At 37.1% G+C, this 24,700-nt stretch overlaps 1 protein-coding gene across 1 annotated transcript; it reads right to left on the reverse strand.

Annotated features, from left to right (window-relative positions):
- Positions 1 to 1,682: 1,682 nt before the first annotated feature.
- On the reverse strand, positions 1,683 to 23,475 carry CLDN16 (claudin 16). The gene is given in 7 exon segments (XM_042903638.1): positions 1,683 to 1,816; positions 2,571 to 2,762; positions 6,145 to 6,309; positions 9,580 to 9,682; positions 23,146 to 23,280; positions 23,282 to 23,329; positions 23,332 to 23,475. Coding segments are annotated over 7 exon segments (921 nt in total).
- Positions 23,476 to 24,700: the final 1,225 nt, after the last annotated feature.

Below are 24,700 nucleotides of genomic sequence, written 5' to 3' on the forward strand. Positions count from 1 at the left end.
GTGAATCAGTTATTCTTAACCCTAAAATTAGATTAGAATTTCTCCTGAGAATACTAGTAAAGAGATACCATGTGAAGTCATGAACACCACTCTCAATGTAAATATATGTTCTAGGCTTTCATCATCTTATTTTCACATTGTTTTTAGCTTTTATTAACTTAAAATACTTCTTTTGGGGGTCTTCAGAAATTCGCAGCTAAATTTCCATTTTCCAGAGAACTACTATCTAGTTCAGTGGATAGCCTGTTAAGGTACTGCAAAAGCATTAAGCTATTCATGTGACTTACAAGAAATCAGAAAACCTGAGATTAAATTATATAACTTTAAAAACAAACCCTACCATTTAAAAAAAATGGGGGCGCCTGGGTGGCTCAGTCGGTTGAGTGGCCGACTTCAGCTCAGGTCATGATCTCGCGGTCCGTGAGTTCGAGCCCCGCGTCGGGCTCTGTGCTGACAGCTCAGAGCCTGGAGCCTGTTTCAGATTCTGTGTCTCCCTCTCTCTGTGACCCTCCCCCGTTCATGCTCTGTCTCTCTCTGTCTCAAAAATAAATAAACGTTAAAAAAAAAATTAAAAAATAAAAAAAAAATAAAAAAAAATAAAAAAAATGTATGACCACAGTGTGAATATGAACAAGATGCTATTAGCAATCATTCACTGATTTCTTTACGTGTATTATTAAATACATAATTCCATTTTTTTTCTCGACAAATAGACATTTTGTGAGAAAAACTGATCTTTATTTCAGTGGAGAGTTGTGAGAATTTATTTCTTCCAATCAACAAATATTTGTTAAATTTTATCATTTGTCAGATATTTTCCTGGGTGCTAAGGATGCAGTTGGTGGGAGAACACCTGAATCAGTGAATTTTAACATGGTGCATTTCTGAAACATTTTTGGATGTCCAGTACATAAACGACTGAACTCTCTGGTTTAGCTGTTGCAGCTGTGGTCTAATAATTTGGCAATATATAAGCAAACTTACAGTAGCAATAAAATAATACACAGATCTCTTATGTTGTTTACAAGGAAGACAGTGACCACTGCTCTGGTATTAATCTGACATTTGCTTTTGACATTCCAAGTATGGAGGGGACACTTCTTATCTTTCAGTTCCACCAGCAGCTGGTAGATGAAGCTGTTAATTTCTTTTTTCTGTTTTAACAGAGTCAGAGTAACAGTAGGGTTTGATATACTAGTTTAAATGTGGAAAATCATCTTCAAAGTTATCAAATAACTCAGTTGAGAACACAAAGAATGAACCAAAAGCCAGAGAAGGAGCTAAGAGGCTGTCAATACCTTCAAAGATTAGAATCTCTGGCCTCTTTTAAAGGTTGCTTTCTGGTTTAAAGTATCATTTTACTTGAATATCACCATGTCACAATCTCTAATAGCAATATGAAATCACAAACAAACATTTGTATATCCTAGCAACCTTATCTGCAAATACAGGGCAAGTGTATGTGAGCATGTGCAAGAGGAGGGTAGAAAGGAAGGAGAATATGGGAATAACAGAAAAAGAGCAGTGATAGCAGAATCAAACTTCCTCATTAAGCTGAGCAATTAACTTAGTTGAACATGAGGACTAAGTAAGTGCTCCTAGATCAACCTGCTATTGTATTAACCTAAACATATTGATTGATCATTTCAGGAACATATATACACAGACTGATGTGTGGCACTTTACACTCTCGTGTCCACGGCATACATTTTGGCGGTCTCTGTCCGAGGGGCTACGTATGACTTGGCCATGGAAATAGCTGCATTTGAGTAGGCTTTCCTCATGGAATACGGATAGTTCCTTTCAGGTCCAACATCTGTTGGAAAGAGATAAATGTAGTTGTATAGAAATAATTATGATTCAGTGAACTTTGGGGAAAAATGCCATTTTACACATTCTTCTCATAAAGAGACAAAAATATAAATACTTTTAAGAAGGAATCATCTAAGAAGAACCTTAGAATAAAATCTAAGATTTTCATCTGGAAAGTTATTTTTAGATTAAAAGCTTAGGTACTTTCCTTCTTTTTCTCTCCTCCTTCTCTTCTGTCCTTCCTTCCTTCCTTCCTTCCTTCCTTCCTTCCTTCTTTCCTTCCTTTCTCTTTTCTTCCTTCCTTCCCTCCTTCCTTCTTTCCTGATGAGGAGATGGATTTTCTTGCTTTTTAACAATATTTTTAGAAACCCAATAGTAATGCATTATATTTTTTAACAACAAATATTTGACTTGGCTCTCAGTCTACTTCTCTGTTTAACTCTAGATATAAATTTAGTAGATTAGATGAAGTTAGATATATAAGATTATGAACACATTAAAATCATCATTATATATTTAGATATTGGATACAGTTATAGGTGTGTTTTTTTTCCACCCAATATACCACTTATGAGGTATGAGGCTTGAATATTGCAAATCAGTTTTCCTTGAACAACAGAAACTTCTCAAGTGTCATTTTTTATAAGAGGTAGGGATCAAGTAAGCAACATTATTTCGCACTGGTGAGAACTGTTTCTACCAGATTGGGAAGACTGATAATGGAGGCAAGTAAGTGTGCTATTTTATTTTGTTCTTACCTTTGAAGAGGTATAAGCAGCATGTCAGGACAGCACCAGCCAAAAAGCAACCCAGAGACCCAGCCATTCCAAGCCAGCAAGACCAACCAAATTTATATTGGATGCCAAGAAATATATTGTGCAAAACCAGAGAAGAACGTTCTACATAAACATCAACAGCATACCACACTGAACCAATGATTCCTGGGGCACCTGAAAGAAAGAAAAGTTGCTAAAATAATACAGGCTTTCCAAATGTAAGTTCATGGACTGCTACCCAAAATGGATGGCATCATTTAGACAGGGATAATAATCATTTGGAGGGGCAATAATAATTGCTTTCTATTTTGTGTTTCTTCCAAATTATGTATCAGTTTATACATAAAGAGAAATACAAAAATTTTAAAATGCAGTGTTCATCTGTTTGTGTAAACTTAAAATGATCATTGTGGTTTTCTTTAATTTTCCTCTCTCACATGTTATTTTGAATGCTGTGTAAAAGGAAATATGAAAAACAACAGAAAAAAAGAAAGAACACAAAATCGAAGACAAATAATACACAGCATACATTCACTCTATTGATTTTTTAATTAAAAGTATATATCTTTAAGAATATTCTATTCTTCTCTGCCCCACCCTCTGGACCCACAATTAAAGCTGTGTCAGCTACATAATCAGCACCCATATGGAAACTATGTTTTTTGAAGTCAATAATCTTAGTCTGTTGGGCTTAAAAACAAATAACTGGAGTAAAAATTGTCTTTATTTTAAAATAAATTCTTACCTACTACCCACACACCATGAGAGAACAAACTAAGAAATTTTATTCCTTTTAAACAAAATTTAACCCCCCAAATTAGTCTATCTGACAATTTGACTGGCTTGGAATGATGCCAGTAGAGTCTGCTTGCTTTAAAGGTATAAATTGCACATCAGTGCTAAGGTGCAGGAAAAAAAAAGGTGAGGAGCTATAGGACAAAATGCTATGTGAAAATGGTGTTTCACATTCTTTTCTAGGGGGTCTGTGATATGTATTTAAGTCACCATTTCATTGCATTATTTTCCCAGTTGTTTAATGCAAGAAGTTTAAGGACAGATAATGAACACATAACCTTTAGATAACAGGGTATAAATTACCACCTATTTTCTACAGTACTTCTAATCTATGGGTTTAAGATGGAAATTCCTTTTTTAAAACTTAGAAAGAGATTATGTAAAATTATATATACATATAACACACATAGATACATATATATATGAAATATGCATATATTTCATTTTATACCATATGAAAATAGCATGTCATATATATTTATATATATGTATGGTGTTAGTATTTCATGTATTACATATATTTATTATATGTAATATAATATAATTATATAATATATATCTAATTTCTTCTCTTTTTAGGTTTATTTATTTTGAGAGACAGAGTGAGTGGGGGGGCAGGGATTGGAGAGAGGGAGAAAGAGAGAGAAGTCCAAGCAAGCTCCACACCACCAGCACGGAGCCCAATGTGGGGCTCAAACTCATGAACCATGAGATTATAACCTGAACCAAAATCAAGAGGCAGAGGCTTAACTGACTGAGCCACCCAGGTACACTTGGCATAGTAATTTCAAATGATGGTTTCAAGCCTTTGGCAATATCTGGAAATTTAATTTCATCATTTCTTCATCCATTCCTATAGGGAATTTTTCATCAACTCATATTTTAAAATTTAGCTGATTTTTATTTTTTTAAATCAAAAGTGGCATATATAGTGGTATCTCAGAAAGTATTCTGGAACAAAACTGTATGCATTTGTTTAAATTTGTTAAATAAAACACATGGTTACATACAAAAGCTCTATGTTATCACTAGGCCAACCTAGACATGAGAATAAATGTCTTAAAAAGGAAAACTTACTAAGTTCTTATGGTTTTTTAATACAACCTAAGGATCATCAGGCCTTGACTCAATGCTTGTGTGAAAAAATTCAGGGAGGCCCCAGTTTTGACTGTGTGATGGGTTAGGCTCTCTGCTATGGGCTCACTCTGTCCACACTGGATCTTTACAACAGCAATTCAGAATAGATTTTATTGCTGGGACGTGGCCTTCTTTTGCAGATCAAGTAAAGAAGACCAGTTAAGAAACTGGCCTAAGGTAAAAAGTCACACATATATATCTCCAAGTATTAAAAAAATTAAAAAAAAATTTTTAATGTTTATTTTTGAGACAGAAAGACAGACATGTGTGGGGGAGGGTCAAAGAGAGAGAGAGAGCGGGAAAGACATAATCTGAAGCAGGCTCCAGGCTCTGAGCTGTAAGCACAGAGCCCGATGTGGGGCTAAAACTCGGGAACAGCAAGATCATGACCTGAGCTGAAGTTGGACGCTTAACCGACTGAGCCACCCAGGTGCCCCTAAAAAAAATTTTTCTTAAGTAAACTCTACCCCCAACGTGGAACTCGAGTTCCCAACTCTGAGATCAAGATTGCATGCTCTACTGACTGAGCCAGCCAGACACCTCTGCAAGTATTTTTAATTCCAAAATCCCTATCCATTCATTTTATACTTCCTGGTGAAGTTATCACTTATATTTGCTTTGCTAAATTTTCACTACTACCATTAAAAAAAAAGATAGTTTCCTCTCTGGGGGTGTGCCCATTGGTTTTCAATCTTCCTGCACTTTGATCTCTTGGACAGTGTATTTTCTCCCAACTTGCATTCAGGTCTTAAGAAGACATCATATTGTGACAGAGAAAGACTAAAGTGAATTTAATGACAGAATTTAATGATGCTTTTTCATCAATAAACACCATGTAAAGTGCTTCTTGACTTGTTTATAAGTCATGCTTGATTTATTATCCTTCAGAATTCCATTTATTCATCTGCCTCTTAAGTGGAGATATAATCTGCTTATTGTTACATTTACATTCAGATGGGTTGGCACATAAGAAAACCTGACATAGGACTTGGCACAACTTAGTTGCTAAAGAATTGCTAAAGAATTGCCTACTCTTACAGTGGGTACAGGTAAGGAGATGGGACCTTGGGACTTTAGGATTTAACTTCAAGAATAATAAAAAATAAATTATTTGAAAATTTTAAACCATTATATAACTTTTTAAATGGTTAAAAATAGTTTGAGGACTTCAATAAACTTTCATCTAACATCGTAACAAAAAATTAATTATCTGATTTCACAGCTGAAGAAAGAAGGGCTGATGTGCTCCTTATTCCTTCAATCTAGAAAAGCAAGTCACATATGATGTTAAAATGAACAGCTTCACAGGGCACCTGTATAGCTTAGTCGGTTCAGTGACTGACTCTTGATTTTGGCTCAGGTCATGATCTCAGGGTCATGAGATAGAGCCCCACATTGGTCTCTGCGCTGATACTGTGGAGCCTGCTTGGGATTCTCTCTCTGCCCCTCTCTCTGCCCCTCCCCTGTTCATTTGCACATGTGCACGTGTGCTCTTCCTCTCTCTCTGGAACAAAACTTAATAATAAATAAACTTAAAAAAAATGAACTGCTTCACAACAGCATCCTCCTTCATCTCAAGACTGTAGATGAGCACCTCTACCCCCATCCCTAGTGCAGAGAGTACCTGCTATTAGTAATATGGTTCCAGCAACAAAGCAGATGCGGACTTTGATGTATGGCTCATCAGGGAGGAATTTCACACAGTGGAGACCAAGAAGCAGGGTGATAAATCCAAATCCAGCTAAAATATCTGCAGTAATCATCAACGCTCGAGTTACCACCAGCTTCACTGGAAGATCAGGGCATGTGGTTAAATCATGGTCAGAGGAAGGAAACATGTTAATGTCGAGGTATCCAAAAACCAGATAATTACATACATTAACAAATGCCTATTGAATTAGAATTTAAATTTGCATGAACTTGGATTTTTTTTTCATAAAATGCAAAAATATCATGAGATTATCGGTATTATTATTTGTTTAAGCACTGATTATTACTTAGACTTGTCGGCCCCCTAGCAAAATGCTTGGCCTATCGTGTACACTAAATACCTTTTTCCTTGTTTGTTTCTTGTTCTGGAATGAGACTTGTTCACAAGTATTATAGCTGAATACTCAATTGAAAGTAGAGTATCTATTCTGCAGAAGTTGCCCAATGAATATTTAAGAAATAAATGATCACTACAGTTGTTTGAAGTTCCATTGAAAAATATACTTAAAATAACTGGTTAAAATTTGGTACAGGGGAGCAGGATAAAATGATTCAAGATGTCTTTTGCCCATTCAAGCTAATGGGAGCCATCTCTTCTAAAGCCATCTCTTTAGAAGGAGGAGGAGCTACAGAGCTTCTGTTATTTAGTCGAAGACTACTTCTAAAGGCCAGATCATATTCTTTTTCATCGCCTCCAGGGGTGACCCTTCTTGGCCAACATTCCATCTTAACCCTTTAATCTTGCACTGTCAACTGAGCAAATTTCAACTATGGCCAATGAGAATATGTGGTAGAAGGTCCAGGGAAGAGGGTATTAGGTAAGTAGAAGTGGAATAGTAGCAATCATCTTCTGCAGTGGAAGCATCTTCAAATGTGAAAACCTCTTGAACTGTGAGTCTCGGTTATGGTACCTTAAAAATGGGAAATTTTGTCAGAAATGAAGGGTTAATTACCTGATGTCAAAACTACTACTATTTTAGCTCGCTAATGGAAAGGAGGAATACAATTTATTCTTTTTGAGGGTATTGTAATTATGTTTTATTTTCATAGTGATGGGGGCTTCCTTGTATTTTAAATAATTCTTCTGCAGTGGTGAGATAAATTTAGGGCTGATTAGTAATAGATTGCTTGTAAAATGTGGCCAATTTATTTAAAATAAAAAAATACCTTTATAATCCATCTAAGAGAGGAAATCAATGCATAAAATCAGCTTTTACCTGATTAATAGGTGAATATTTAAGATCTTAATATATGGCATTATTTCAAAAAATTTAGATTTATATTTCTAATTTAGGCCAAATCTAAGGCTTATTTTTCTCAAATTTCAAGAAAGAGAAAAATATGTGCCTAACTAGGCTATATATATAGAAGTGGGTCTCCTACTCAGCACCCCAAGCCAAGCAGTCCCACACTTTGGAGTGCCTTCCTTAAATATTAAGTCCCTTTTGGACCTGGGACCAACAGGGCCAGGATTGCCTTTGGATGGGACACCTTGAAATCGTGACCCTGGTTTTCCCCTCTCCAAGCCTTGATCCCACATATAGCATGATTTCTGATGCTCTGTAGAACTCCAGGACTCATGTCTATGGTGTTATCCAGCCAGCCTTATGGCCTGTCCAGTTCTAAGAGGGCAGTTCTGCAGGCAGACTGCTAATGCTAATGAACCAGGAATTTTTTTTTCCCAGGTATTGTCTGAGAACAGGCTGCTAGAATAATGTTAAATATTCTGACTGGAGAAAAGGGAACTCAAATTAACTATATCAACAAGAGCCCTGAAAAAAAAATTTTGTCTCGGTCTGTATATCCTAGGCCCATAGGACAGTGGGAAAAGTTATCTAATTGTGATTCTATAAAAGATATCAAAGACTAAAAATAAAATTTTATAGGTAATATCCTAACTTAGAGGGTATAGTTGTTATTTTCTTAGAATACATGTAGTCTCTAAGCATATGATGGAATTTCTTAAACAAAAGTAATTACTTTTTAAGATATTATTTGAAATTAATAGGTAAGAACATATTTTAAAATGTGAGCTAGTGCAGGCAAAAGATTAAAAAAAATAAATATTTAAAAATACAATCAGCAGTGTTCTCTGTGCAGTAAGCTTATGAGTGATTTTCTGTTATTCTTGTATAAATGTACATAACAACATTTACAAGTTTGAAATATTTTATCTTTATTTTTTTTTCTCCGCTCCCACCATAGCACCGCATTTCTGGAATAGCCTAGTGTCCACATGAACTTACATTTTTATTGACCAAATCATGCTTTTTCGTGGATAGAAGTAGGTTACCACAAGGAGGGAAAAAGAGAAAGAATTAAGAAGTTTCAAAAAAAAATGAAATATAGGCTTTATGAATTAGGTTAAAAAAAAACACTCAAATCCTAAATAGCAGAAGAAGATATTTTAGAGCACTGCTCCTTTTAAGTGCTTATCCCTGGACTGAAATAGCTGTCCAGGGGAAAAGTCACATTCCAAGCATTTGCTTTTCATTTATCTTCAGAAAAGAAGTTGCCAGGCTCTACCATACCCCGTCTGCTTTGAAGGAGACCAAAACCAATTAGCTTTAACAACAGCACCAGTATTTCTTGGCATGATTCAATGTTCTAAATAAATAAATATCTGCTGTGGAGAAAAACTGAGAGAATCAATGATAACATTTTTTCATCTATGAAATCTCTTTATTCATAGAAATATGGACCTTGTTAACACCTAATTAAAATTTAAAGCTAAAGGTTAGGAAGAAGAAGGAGCTGGCTTTACTATTTCTGTTAATTGTGTGTCATATGTATTGATTCTTTTCATTCCCTGATCCTATAATCTGTGTGTCTCTCTTTGCCTATCTCCATGTCTGTTTTTCTCTTTGTCTCTGCCCCCTCTGTTTCCACCTTCTCTCTTTCTCAGCAACTCTCTCAATGAATTAATGTCAACTTCCTATCTGACTTACATCACAGCTAAAAGACATCTCTGAAATGGTTTTCATCTAATGTGTCAATTCTAATCCTCCAGTAACCACAACCTGAAGAATTCATCTCAATTTAAAAAGTGTTTACTTTAAGTCTACTGTGTGTAAGACACTCTGCCAGGTATTTGGGGGGAGGGGGCAGAGATGAAGAAGTTAATATTTTTACCTTAAAAGAATGTATACAACATGGAAAAAGATAAAATATGCCCAACGTGTTTCAATTCACGTTTCTGAACTTTTTATGGAAACATTTAAAATGAGACAGAACTTTACCATAGTTCTGGAGACACACACACACACACACACACACACACACACACACACACAATGAAAACCTGTTTGGGATCCCTCCCTGGCAAGGGGGTTGTCTAAGGCATACATACAGGGGTGTTCGGCAAGGATAGAATCATACTCGTCACAGGTGCGAATCCCATCAAAAACGTTCGTGACACACTCCCACCAGAGGCCTCGGCATTTGGTGCTCACCTAGATGTTGGGAGAAGACACTGTGTGAAACAACTCATGCAGGCACACTCTAGTTCCCCTGGATCAAAGGAAGACCTCGGCTGTTGTGCGTTTGATAGTAAAGTACATTGGTTGCAAGCGTGATCAGAATTTCATTTACAACAAACACAATGTGTTTTACAGTATTTTCCCTTAAGCACTAACAACTAAAGGCTTTCTCCACCAGGAAATGAATTCACTTCCTGATGGGGTGGGGAGGGGGGGCAGTGGTACCTAACTAGATAAAGTCTTCATTACATATAGGCAAATGTCTATGGCTGGTTCGATCGTGGAGTCATGGTTTCACATGGAGACAATTTATGTCACTTTTCCTCTGCTGACATTTTTCATCAAAAATAAATAAATAAATAAATAAATAAATAAATAAATAAATAAAAAAAACAATAAATGCTAACTCTTGACATCCTGAGTCTATTAAGAATGTACATTAATTTTTCACCCCGATAAACACTGAGTCCCATGAAGAAAGGCATTATTGTATATGAAGTTCACAATTTTACAATAATTGCCAAAGAATGCCATACCTCAGGACAGCAACAAATAAAATATAAAGACCCACAGCTTCTTCCTCTTTGCTCCACTGACACATTACAAATGTTCCAGCTATGATATGAATGTGAACGAACTGAGCATTAATGTCATAGAACCTGACAGCTGGAAACCACTTTTACTTAGAATCATAGTGCAGATGATTCTAAGTGTCCACCTAGAGCTAAAAGATACCAGTGCCCAGAGCCATTCCATGTTTTATCTGTAAGCTGCACGTCACAAAAGATTTCCTAAAATTGTAAACATGCCAATGGGAAATAGTTTCAAGTATTCTTGACACAGCTCATGCATATGGAACAGAGCTAATATGATTGTTTGTCCTGATTCAATTACAGATTCACATTACCTTGGGATTCTGGGAATAGTTTAGTAAAATTTAACCAAGAATTATCTTGGAAAATAAAAACTTATTTTTTTTTTCCTTAAAGAAAGACTAAATAACAATGTGGGAAGAGAAATGCCAAAGCGGGGAGATTAAAATTGGTGTGAAGAAGAAAGGAAGGGACGTAAAACCCTTTGATCTGCAAAAGGAAACCGTATCAGGGAATGTTTGTGCTTTGAAGCTTTGCTTGGTGCTCTACCTTGCAGCTGTATTGTGTGCCAAATAAAACTTTACTGCTTGTTCTTCCACTACAAATGTCAATGTTGTACTTCTATTGTCCTTTTATAGGTAAAATACACATAATCAGTAATAATAAATCTATATTGAGTCCATACTGTGAAGCAGTTACTATTTAAGTATATTATTATCCCATTTATTCCTTAACTGCTCCTGTGAGACATCAATTACTATCAGCTATTTTACAAATAAGGAGAATGAGGAATATAAAAGGTAAGTGATAACCCCAAGCAAGCATAGTTCACAAATACGGCAATCTGTGTGCTTGTTCTTAAGCACCGCAGTATACTTAAAACCCATTTTAAGAAATTCCAAATCCGTTTCAGGCTAGAGTACTCCAGCACTGAAAATGAGAAGATAGCTTGGGGTGAAGGGTTATAAACCCTAACTTTAATCTTGTCCTACGGCTATTATTCTACAAACCTTCACTTTGGCTTGCTCTTCCTAAGGTTAAAACTGAAGGGATGCTTTGGGGATATTATCTGCCTTAGGAACTGCAATAACCAAAAATTTAACACAGATCTACCTTGTGAAAGTTAACATACCAATTTTTTAATGATGGATGTGAGCATCTCAAGTTAGATATGCATGCAATTTAAGCTGCCACTAAAAAAGTATAGACTTTAAATCTAAGTTGATACTTTTTAAATGTGTTGTATCTTTGGGCAAGATCTTACCTTTTTTTGAGCCTCAATCTTCTTATCTGCGTAAAGGAGATAGTGCTAGGATAGTTATAAGAATTAAAAAATTACAAACACACAATATAAATGATTTGCTCATAAGTGATCTTAGTAAAGTACTTAAACATCGTAACCACCTGAGTAGTGACAGTGTTCAACATTGCTAACTAACCACAATCAAAGTGAAGAAGGGTAGGTATGATGGGTTGAATTATGCCCCCCCCCTCACTTCTCCCACCAAAGATCTGTCCAAGTCCTAATCCCCAGAACCTATGGATGTATGGATGTTATCTTTTTTGGAAAAAGGGACTTTGCATATGGCCAACTAATCTTTGACAAAGCAGGAAAGAATATCCAATGGAAAAAAGACAGTCTCTTTAACAAATGGTGCTGGGAGAACTGGATAGCAACATGCAGAAGAATGAAACTAGACCACTTTCTTACACTATTCACAAAAACAAACTCAAAATGGATAAAGACCTGAATGTGAGGCAGGAAACCATCAAAAAACCCTAGAGGAGAAGCAGGAAAAAACCTCTCTGACCTCAGCCGCAGCAATTTCTTACCTGACATATCCCCAAAGGCAAGGGAATTAAAAGCAAAAATGAACTATTGGGACCTCATGAAGATAAAAAGCTTCTGCACTGCAAAGGAAACAATCAACAAAACCAACGGAGTGGGAAATGCCAACTAAAAGGCAACCAACGGAATGGGAAATGATATTTGCAAATGACATATCAGATAAGGGCTAGTATCCAAAATCTGTAAACAACTCACCAAACTCCATACCCAAAAAACAAATAATCCAGTGAAGAAATGGGCAGAAAACATGAATAGACACTTCTCTAAAGAAGACATCCAGATGACCAACAGGCACATGAAAAGATGCTCAACGTCGCTCCTCATCAGGGAAATACAAATCAAAACCACACTCAAATACCACCTCATGCCAGTCAGAGTGGCTCAAATGAACAAATCAGGGGACTATAGATGCTGGCGAGGATGTGGAGAAACAGGAACCCTCTTGCACTGTTGGTGAGAATGCAAATTGGTGCAGATGCTCTGGAAAACAGTGTGGAGGTTCCTCAAAAAATTAAAAATAGATCTACCCTATGACCCAGCAATAGCACTGCTAGGAATTTACCCAAGGGATACAGGAGTACTGATGCATAGGGGCACTTATACCCCAATGTTTATAGCAGCACTCTCAACAATAGCCAAATTATGGAAAGAGCGTAAATGTCCATCAACTGATGAATGCATAAAGAAACTGTGGTTTATATACACAATGGAGTACTACGTGGCAATGAGAAAGAATGAAATATGGCCCTTTGTAGCAACATGGATGGAACTGGAGAGGGTGATGCTAAGTGAAATAAGCCATACAGAGAAAGACAGATATCATATGTTGTCACTCCTATGTGGATCCTGAGAAACTTGATAGAAGGCCATGGGGGAGGGGAAGGAAAAAAAAAAAAAAAGAGGCTAGAGAGGGAGGGAGCCAAAACATAACAGATTCTTAAAAACTGAGAACAAACTGAGGGTTGATGGGGGTTGGGAGGGAGGGGAGGGTGGGTGATGGGTATTGAGGAGGGCACCTATTGGGATGAGCACTGGGTGTTTTATGGAAACCAATTTGACAATAAATTTCATATTTAAAAAAAAAGGAAAAAGGGACTTTGCATATGTAGTGAAGTTACGGATCTTGAGGTAATGAGATCATCTTGGATTACCAGGGTGGACCCCAAATTTAATGACAAGTGTTTTAATGAGAGACACATAGAGAAGAAGGTACTATGACCAGAGAGGCAGAGATTGAAGTGATGTGGCTGTAAATCAAGGAATGGAGTAGTGACCAGAAGCCAGAAGAGGAGAGGAACAGATTCTCCCCTAGAGCCTTCAGAGGGGGCACAGCCTTGTCAACACCTTGATTTCAAACTTGTAACCTCCAGAACTGCAAGAGAATAAATTTCTCTTGTGTTAAGCCACCAAATTGTGGTAATTTGTTATGGCAGCCCTAGGAGACAAATACAGTAGAGATGATTGGTACAGAACTGTTATACTGAAATAGAAAACAGGACTTCTCATAGCTTATTCCTGTTCAGTCCCTCAATTAACAAGAACATACTGGATCCAGTTTATACCAACTAGAGCTAGGTTATACGGATTTGAAGTCACTGTTCCATAATTAGACAGTGACTGTCCATAATTCCTTCTGTCTAACATAGCCCCATTAAAACAAACAAACAAACATTCCTACTGTGGTATTTCTTTTTATATATGAGGTTATTTAGAAAGGAACCTGAGATATATATGTAGGAAACTCATTTTACACTAAAAAAGAGTCTCTTGGCAAAATAATCCAACAGTGGTGTCATTTTCAAGGCTATTGATCATTTACCTGCAATGACCATATTTAGAAAAGCAATGAGCTCATTAGAGGAAACAGGAATCTAATTTCATTAGGTATTAATGCTCAGGGGCACACTATTAGATTGCTTGGTATTCACACTCGGTTAAGGTACGTGAGAATAGTGGCTGTAATTAACTAAACTTCTGTGTTAATATAGCACTTACTGGAGACACCCTTAAAGGTGCCTTTGTGCACAAAGACAAGGTTAAAATTTTTTATGGTATTTATCATATTTAGGGAAGCCCTCCTTGGCTCTAATATATAATCTTCACTTACTTATTCCTGTGTTATACAGAGGCTTATTAAGAACTCTCTCAAAGGCAAGTAAATCTAAATTCTTAAAAGTTTTAAGACAAGGTTCTGTTTAAAAAGGAGACTGATGCTTCAAATATTATGATTAACCTTTCTTAAAGGGCAAAAATGCAAAATGTTAACTAATAATTCTTATCTTGCAAGGTCATTCAAAATAGAAGATTGCAATTTTAAGCTTACTCTTTTAACATGCAATTTATACATTAATAAATACAGATAATGATACTAGAGGGATTTCTATATTATTTCAATGAATATCTGTCCTGACGTGAGGAGATTATCTCCTAAATGGGGAGAACTCAGTTTATCCAAGATGTAACAATAAAAGCACAAGTCACAAACATGAGGCTGGCATAAATCTCTTAATATTATTTCATTACAATAGTAAAACAGAGATCTTATAGAACAGTCCATATTTCTGCTTTCCTTTGGCAACTTAGTCATGCTGGCCACCTGGACTCCTCAGTCCCACATAACAATGATTAGCACCAAGGGACTGGCTGCTTCCTTTAGATGGGGCTTGTACTCACAGTTTTCCTCCTCCTCCCTCCTCCCCCAATCTGCCTCTCTCAAGGATGTTGGTTACCTGGTTCCTAACAGCATTTAACTTTCTCACTCCTTGTGTATAATAATGAGAATGACTCCCTTTGCCTTCAATTTGTCAAATTTCTACCTATCCTTCAAATGGCACTTCAAAGATACTCCTTCTTCCAAGAAGTTCTCCCAGTTTCTCCAGCTAGGGTTAATTTATTCCTAGATCATACCATAATCTGTCCATATTTTCTATAGTATTTACAATATTGCATTACTATTCTTCTGTGCATTTGCAGACATCTGTCTCCCAAGTCTGTCTGTTGTCCTCTTTCAAACTATATTCATTGAAGATCTGCCATGTGCCAGTCAACAGACTAACAAAATGCTGGGGATAAAGCAAAGTCCAAGAAAGGTATGGCACCTCGCTTCAAGGAGCTTACAGACCCTCCTGCTTGGAACATAATGGATGCTCAAAAGATGTTTATTAAGAAAAAAAAATTGGTCACTTTTTCTTTCTTTTTTTTTGAATCTTTATTTCCTTTGAGAGAGAGACGGAGACAGAGACAGAGTGCGAGCAGGGGAGGGGCAGAGAGAATCCGAAGCAGGTTCCAGGCTCTGAGCTGTCAGCACACAGCCTGACACGGGCTCCAAATCACGAAAGCAAGCTCATGACCTGAGCCAAAGTCAGAAGCCCAACCGACTGAGCCACCCAGGCGCCCTGGTCACTTTTTAAAATTCACATTAACTATCTGTCTTTAGATAATGGTTACTGATACACTCTATGCACAACTGGTGCTTAATATATGCTTCTGACTTGACTGAATGGATAAAACAGCTGAATCTGGGAGTCAAAGAATTATGATTTAGACTATAGAGTTAATACTGATTTATTTTCAGGCTGGACCCTATCTACTCGACCAGCTCTGGGAAGTAAGTGTTTACCACAGGACACGGGATGAGCAGGATACCACTCAGAAAATTCTTTAGGACACCATACTGACCACGTCTCTTCCCTGTTGAATTTATAGTATCCTAAATTAGTTCCTTAATCCTGGGATTTCCTATTCCCATCTCTTTAGCAACTTCCCATTAAGGCTTCTCTACCCTTGTCTTTGCCATTTTTTTTTCCTTGTCACTCTGGAAATATTTACAGACAGCAACATATAATTTTGCCTGCCTTGTCTTGTTTCCTGTAGTACTGGATGTTTGTCTTGCCTCCATGTATTTTATATATCTTTTGGGAATTAGAGAAACTTAAAAATACTTTAATTAATCGGCATTTATTTTTCTTCCAGCTGTGTGGGGAAAAATATATTTATATACTCAATAGTTTGAATAAATATGTATTGTTGGCTGGCCACTATAAAATAAGATTTTTCTTTGTCAATGCTCATTAAGTTATAAGTGCATATGCACTGAGATGTGTGTGTAAATATAATACATAGAGAGAGAAGTATGCAAAACCCAAAAGAAAAGTAGAATAAGCCATGAAGATGTACTATTTTAAAAACCACCTTGCACACACCTATTATAGGAATTTATGCTTTTCACACCACTTTACCATTCTTGTGTTAATGTTCTTTAATACGGAAGATACAACTTAGCTGTTACCAGTATTTACTTAAATATACTCATTAAGATGCAAAACCTTAATAATTCCATAGTAAATAACATACTTTACTACTAATACTTGAGACAATTTCAACATGAAATGCATTTGAGTTTTTTTATACCAGGATTCTGAACTTTTCATTTTAATATTTTATATTATTGGGACACTTGGGTAGCTTAGTCACTTGAGTGTATGACTCCCGATTTTGGCTTAGGTCATGATTCCAGGGTCCTGGGATCAAGTTCTATGTAGGGATAAATGCTGAGCATGGATCCTGCTTAAGATTCTCTCTCCCTTTCTATCTCTCCCTCTGCCCCTCTTCCCCACTCATGCTCTCTCTCTCTCAAATATATATATATATATATATATATATATATATATATATATATATATATAAAACTATCCCAAGGTCTAAAAGAACTCAAAACAGTCATTTATAAAGGTAAAGAAGCAAGATTAAAGTAAGCATAATAGATGTTACCTTTCCTTTCCTCTCCATTTATGTGCCACGAGTTATTTGCTGAAATACATTTGGTTTAGTTCTGCCTGTTTATTTGTGGGAGGCTGGCTAAAAGTAAAAATGGCAAGAACGAGATAATACTTACTTAGTAGGTAAAATGGTCTTCATGGTTATATTACCCAATTTACATATTTGAACTAAACATTTCTATTTTTTTACGTTTATTTATTTATTTTGAGAGAGAGACAGAGTGCACGAGTGAGAGAGGGGCAGAGAGAGAGGGAGAGAGAATCCTAAGTAGGCTCTGCTCTGTCAGCTCAGAGCCTGATGTGGGGCTCAGATTCACGAATCATGAGATCATGAACCCAGCTGAAAACAAGAGCCAGACACTTACCCAACTGAAGCATCCAGGCACCCCTAAATATATCAGTTTTAACATTTATTGTTTAATTTATTTAAATCACACGTTTAATCATCTTAGAATGCTTATGAAAGCATGGCATCCTAACTTTGCAATGACTACTGCATCGGTTGTGACAGGTCAGTGTTTGCTGAGTGAATGGTAATAAAATATTAGTTTACTTTTTCCTCTCTTCTTTTCTTCATTTCTGTCTTTATTTAAAGCACCAGGCAGAAAAAGCTATATTCTCTGGACCAGAATACACTCTTCACCAACCTTATTGTACATCCCAGGGAATTAGATTTTTATTCCTGCTTTTTTAAAAAAAGGGACGAAATCCATATCTTCAACAATTTTAAATTGTACTAAGATTAAAAAGCCTTGCCTAGAAAATGGTGGTGGTCTCCCCACAGAGATACTTTTCATTTATGGCTCAATGTGTGATTTCCAAAGATCACATCGCATTATATTCATTCTTTTCATAAACATGCCAAGTATCTTAATAGATGCACCCTGTCAGTTCATGTGAATCATGAGTTTCCATGATGTGGAAATTGGTGTGAAGAGGAGGAGATCATGAGATGAACAAGAGAATATTTGTAGCCGCCAATGTCTGCTGAATGAGTTTGCAATGAGTCGGGAAAGTAAAACCAGTATATATATATATATATATATATATATATATATATATATAATCAGAGTACATGCAGGTATGATAATTTTAATATTTATTTTATATCCAAAACAACTGTGGCATCATTAATGTAATTAGAAATCCCAGGGAAGAACCTGATCATGGGGATAAAATAAATCCAAATGTGAGAAACCTTCATTTGAAGTAATAAAATTTTAATCATAATAGTGCTTGGTGTATAGCAAATTCTCAGTAAATAATTAACGCAAGATTAACTGAAAACGGATTAATCTTGTGAAAACATTCTTTCCCTCTGATAATTGAAAGAACTTTGCCAAGAAACTACTTTTTTTTTATTTAAGTGTGGTATATGAAGAATTTCATATCTTCTAATATAGTTAACAAACTAATAATAATAATTCATTTTATTTTTCTTTTTAAAATGCATTTAATAGGTAACTTATGCTACTTTGTCTCTATTGTTTGCTCTTATTCCCTGGTTAGATAAAAACAGTCATAAGTATAAAAATGGGCAAACCACAGCTCAGAGAAGTGAACAAAATTTCTCCAAGAGAATCAATAGCTAACACAGGGATAGAACTTAAATCTCATATCTCTCCCTTCAGTGAACATTATACAAAATGTCATCTTCTCCTCCAGAACAAAAACAAAACAATAAACTGCAAATAGACACTAATATATCTCTCGTTTATTGACTGATTTGTATTTGCCCAGGACTGTGGTAAATGCTTTAGGACAAGCTCACAAGCTTAATCCTCACAAGGCACTTATTACATTATTATCCTCCCTTTACAGAAGAAAAAATGTGCTTTACAGCAATTTAAACGTCTGCTATTTAAAATCATACAGGTATTGCCTGGGAGTGTGGGATTTAATCTAGGGTCCTCTCACATCAAGTCCAACCTGTGAACTTTCCCACTAGAAAGCATTTCACTCCTGGCCCCCTCGAGGTGCTGTATAAAAATCTCAGTGAGGAAAAAATAGTGGGATGGTCCAGGGACATTGCTGCTTAATGACTTCTGTACAGAGACTCATTTTCCTCCATTTGAGCTCTTGGTGAGTGACTCCACCATTCCTCTAATTGCTTAAAAACAGTAAAGTGGATTTCAACCTTGGCTTGTCCCTTGAATCAGCTCCTTTCTCCACATGCACTTATTAATCCTATCCATTCAAGTTCTTTAGAGCTTCCCATATCTTCACGTCTCTCTATGCTTGCTGCCTCACTAGTTCAAGCCATCAATGTTTCCCTCCTGTTCTACGGCAAAGACCTCCCAATTAGTCTCCTACATTTCCTTCTATTCATTCTAACCTTTCCCCATAAGTAGCCACAACAATTGATATTTGTAAAACACATGTGCATATTTGTTTACAGTGAAACACCTTTCACTACAGTGTAAGATCTATATTTTACTTGAACACAAAGCCTTTGATGACCAAGCTCCTATAGTCTCCTACCTACATTGGAAATTCTTACCATGCTGACATAGTCCAAAGACACATATATTACTCTCATACCTGGATCACTGCCCATACTATTTCCTGTGCTTGCAATACTCTCTACTTCTTCCTTACTCACCTGTCCTTAGGTCCTATGCTAGGTGTTTCTTCTGGGGTGCCTTTACTCATTCTCTAAGATTGGGTGAGCCAGTCACTCAGAGTTATTTGTTATCATGGTGCTTGTCACACCGTATGGCAACTTTCAGTTTACTTGCCCATAACTCCCAGTAATGTTGGGACAACCCAAGGTAGATCCAGGTCACATATTCCTTCCAAACCTGTTCGCACGGCAACCCCAGGGGACAGAGGTATCAGACAGTATTTGTGGAATGAAAGAAGATAGAAAGAAAATAATAAAGGGAGAGAGAGAGAGGGAAGGAAACAGAGATGAGGGGGAAATTATGGGAAGGAAAAAGAATAAGTAAGGAGAGGAAGAGCATAAGGGGTAGAAGAGGGAAGAAAGGAGACAGGGAAAAAAGGAGAATGGAAGTATCGAGAAAAAGAGGGTGGAGGGAAGGACAAGAAGAAATAAGTAATGAGGAATGGAGTAATATGGAAGGAAGAACATAGGAAGTAACAGAGAAACAGAGAAGGTTTGCATTAGATTCCAGATGGAAGTTTCTGGGGAGACTGTAGACACCATGGGTCCTTCAGTGAGTGGCCATGACTTTGGGATCACAGACAGTCATAGTCAAGGAGTCCTTGTGTTAAACAACATGAAGACTGAGGAAGGATCTTAAAACTATGGAGTTTACTTCATCTTCTAATTGAAGAAACTGAGCTAATTGAAGACAGAGCTGGGGCTTGCTCAATGGAAGACAGGTAAGATGCGAACACAGGCTGGAATAATCTCGAAGCCCTAGATCTTTCCACCGCATCAGTCCTCCCAGAGACACAGGAATCAGTAATGAAGGAGCAGGGCCCCTGGTCCCTGGTTTGGAGCTGTGCACTCTGCCATCTGTGTGCCATTTCTTTTCTCCTAACATTTTTACTTAATGCAAAGAACTTTCTTCAACGGAGGCATGAGTAAGGCAAAATAATGTTTTATACTATTTTGAGTATGCTGTAGTAAGACAAAAGAGTATTTGAGCTCTTTCTGCCTTGTGCTCCCGGTTATTCATCTTAATCCTCTAACAAGCCTTGAGTTTTTACTCATTCTGTACTTTTGCCGTGTATCCTCTCGTCTAGAAGGCCCCTGCTGCCATTTCTACCTTTTGAAGTCCTTTTGGAGGCTTTGCTCAAATGCCTTTTCCTCCCTGAGGCCAGCTTCAATGTCCTCAACAGGAAATAATCATTCTATCTTCTTTGCTTCAATGGTATATTGTTCATTTCTTTCTCAAATATGAACTGGCCTATGCCTTTCATTATAGTTCCATGTGTATCTTTTTTCTCTACTAAATGTCCACTCCTAGAAGGCATGACCCATTCCCGCTTTATCTTTGCCTCCCCTAGGAAGATTAGCCCAGTACTTTTTATATGTCATACATTCCATGTTTGTTACGTTGAATTGAACTGTTGAATCCATTTTCCAGTTTCCATCTCCATCGCTCTAGAAGATTAACAAAGCCAACAAAGCTAAAAATTCATAATACTCCTTTTTGCTTAAATACTGCACAGGTGGGTTTTTTTAAAAGCGCTTTTACTGTGTTGACTTTTGTCCAATAGTTGTTTAAAGTGAGCTGCTCATGTGGACCAAAAATGATACATACATAAGGAAGGAAGCAAGGAGCAAGAGTAACAGACTTGAGTCAGTGGGTATCAGAACACTGAAATCTGTGGATAATTGTATGTCTTCATATATTGGCCAACTGAAGGAGGAATTATTACAAGAGGTCCCTGTCGCATTGAAAATACTGACAAATAGAGATTGTTGGAGAGCAGAAGCCTCATTTGTTACAGTATTTCTTTTAATGTGGAAGCGTCTTGGAGAATGTTTGCATAGTATGTTTCAAATATGGGAAATAAGAAAGAAGCTAAGAAATACTAACTCTTGTCCAAGGTTAGCAAGGATTTACTCGAGGTGAATAACCTGGACTGCTCATACCATTCATTTTAACTAGAAGTGTTCTTGCACAGAGCAGATGGCAAATTGGTTGGATGTACTGAGATACAAGCAAGAAAATGCTTTAAATGCCGGGACTCTCAATCTCCCTCAGCAAGGTCTGACCCTTCCTAAAACTTCCATTCTTGCCAAGTGAAGTTAGTATTTCTGTCGGCTTAAGCAGAAAGATTTTCAAATTGTTTCAGAAAATATTTTAACAGTGCTTTTAGATGAGATTTTGCATATTTTTCAAAAATAATTTTGTGTGTGCTAGAGTCCAATATATTTCTAAATTAATCTCCTACTACTGGCAGTCTGGATTCTGGGGAGCTAATGGCAGCAGACATTTTTATCTGCACTTTTCTCTTAGCACTGTTCAAAAGGCATTCTTTTTTTCATTCACCACTTACATGCGAGGCCAGATAAAATACATCACTGGACTCACATATAGCACACATCCTTTGCAGTATTTCAATTCTATCACAATTTTCAGGCACATAATTTTCTAGCTCTAAAGAAGTATTTCTAACTCTGTTGGTTTTGAAATGCCATGTAGAAGTCAGAGGAAAATTAAAAGCTAAATATAAATAAATAAATAAATAAAGCAAGCCAAAATAATACACAGCAGAATAGAAAGGTCATTACTTTCTGTTTCTAACTGTAACATGAGAGTCTAATAAATAAAATTAGGAGAAAAAAATATATAAACTAGCTCTTGGGTATCTTTCCTAAACTTCATAGAGGTGATATTATAGCGTTTGTTAGAACAAATTGTTCCCCTCAGGATATAAGTAAGAGAGTAGAATGGGTTGCTGCATAGTCATTGAGTTCCTGATATATTGTTTCTTTTCTTACCTACTTTTTCTGAAACCTCACTAATGAATAGTAGCTGATTTTGAAGATTTGATTTTTAATCAGTTCTACCTTCCTCACATTCCTATAGCCGCAGGAAATTACTGTAAATTTCAAAATGGTTTCTTTCTGAGCTTCTCCAGTAAGAAAAATAAAATCTGCAAATGTGAACCACTCACTCATTTGTGTTAACAGTTGGCTTCCAAGAGCAACTTATTTTTGAGAGTTTCTTAAATCCATATCTGTCCCCCATACTTTGGGACCCACTGGAAAGATTTGTTCTTCCTCTCGCTCCTACTTGGAAGCACCTTAAAATAACAATTCCTCTTATGTAGGAAATGGGTAGGTTTTTATACACCTTGAGCTTGATTACTCAGTTTCTTAGATTATCACTCTAAGAGAGGCCAGTCATAATGCTGTCATCCAAATTAGAAAATGATTATGAGAAAGGCTGTCACTGGAATGTTATTATAATTTAGTATAAGCAGCAGTGGAAGAGGTGAGTTTCTAGAAGACTCAGTGGCAGGGATTATGTAGTTACACTTAAGGGAATTTATCCTTAAGAAAAAAGAGGGATTATCCAGTTACCTCATCTATATAATGGGATAATAACAATGCCTACCTCATAGATCAGCTGTGAGGATTAAATGAGCTAACATAAGACTCAGTAAGTAGTAAGTAAGGAGTAAGTCCATCCATGTTGGCTATTATTTCTATCCCCAGTAAGCATCCTGAGACAGCGGGGCTGAGAGAAAATTTGGACAGGCTTGGGTCAGGAAAAGAAGGTGCTGACTTCTTACCTCCAGGGAATCGTCAGCATTCACCATCCAACAGTCTGTCCAGGTGGCCACAACCAAGAACCCAGTAGAGAAAAAGGCAAAGAAGCAGGCGGCGTACTGAAGAAGATCCCTCATTTTAGCAAGCAGCCTGTCTGGAAGGGACACATGGGCAGCTGCGAGCCCTGGGCCCACTCAGGTGGCTGGAACGTTGTCAGTCTTCTGAGCTTCTGGTACCTGGGGATGTGAAAATACCGGTCTTTTACTTTTCCTCACACCCCACCGCAGACGTCTTAAGTTGTGGTAAGAGTAACGCGAACAGGCTGTAACCCACAGAGGGGTCCTGGAGGTCATTATCCAAAGCAACCAGCCTCCAATCAGAAGCCAGGTCAGTGAAAGGGCTGAGTGTGTTTTGGGTGGGGGAGAAAAGGCACTGTGGTAACATTTTCGGGCCAGACTGTGGGCTAATGTGAGGTGATGGTCACCCGAGGCACGTGCCAGCGCCAAGATGGAGAGAAGAAGGGTCACACCCCATGCTGACGCCTGTAAACCGATCTTTCTCAGGCCCTCCAGGGAAAGTGAGCTATTCTCCTCCCCCTTAGTAAGGAGGCTACACGGTTGACTGAGTGCTCTTTTATTATGAGGACTATTTTAATATTCGTTGACTACCTTGGACAGACAGGCCACTGGTGAAACTATGCTAAACAAGTGTTTGCTCAAGGGAGTTTGCATTCCACAGTGTTGGGCAGAACAGCTCCTTGAAGGGTTTCCAGCACCCTTGCCCCAGGTGGAGTCACAGTTCCTAACCTTCTGGCACCACAGAGTGAGAAGGCGTGTGCAGTTTCATCATCAGTTCTGTGTGTAAATCCTTGCTCTGAAGCTTATAGGCGGAGGGCACTTGGGCTGTGGGTTCTGGAAAACTGGAGGTACTAATGCCATCTTCATGAGACATTTGTGAGAATTGTCTGATATTGTGTCTGTATATCATTTAGGACAGTGTCCCAACAAAAGTAGTTAAGTGGCAAATATTAACATGACCAAGAAGTCCTTATATGATTACTTTTCTCCCATATATTCCTGACTGAATGCATGTCAAAAAAAAGCAAACGAACGAACAAAAACACCTGTTTATGTTAGGGAAAAACATTTTAAAAAAGTTTTTGATATAGCATATACAACTGGAGCTTTACTTTTATCTGAATGGATAGTTTTATTGGGTAAAAATATTCCATAACCAGTAGTCTTTTTAAAATACCTAGAAGAGCATACACACACCCATTTTATCATAATCAGATAGACTTCTCTAAACTAAAACACAACACTTAAGTGTAATAATAAAAACTATATTACGTGGTTCTTAATCCAAGAGAGAGAATACAAAAGGGGTGAGATAGAAAAAGAAGAGGGTGGTGAGGAACAGGAAAAGAATTACAAATAGGTCATTACTTTGGGAAGACTCAGCTACTAAGATAGTTATTTTAGGAATGGCTCAAGGAAGGATTACCTTTTTTCCAACTTAAAAATGATTGGGTTATACTATTTAGGGTAAAAGGCTAAAATCAGTATTGATACAATATCC

This window comes from Panthera leo, chromosome C2, assembly GCF_018350215.1.
Source record: "Panthera leo isolate Ple1 chromosome C2, P.leo_Ple1_pat1.1, whole genome shotgun sequence".
Classification (NCBI taxonomy): domain Eukaryota; kingdom Metazoa; phylum Chordata; class Mammalia; order Carnivora; family Felidae; genus Panthera; species Panthera leo.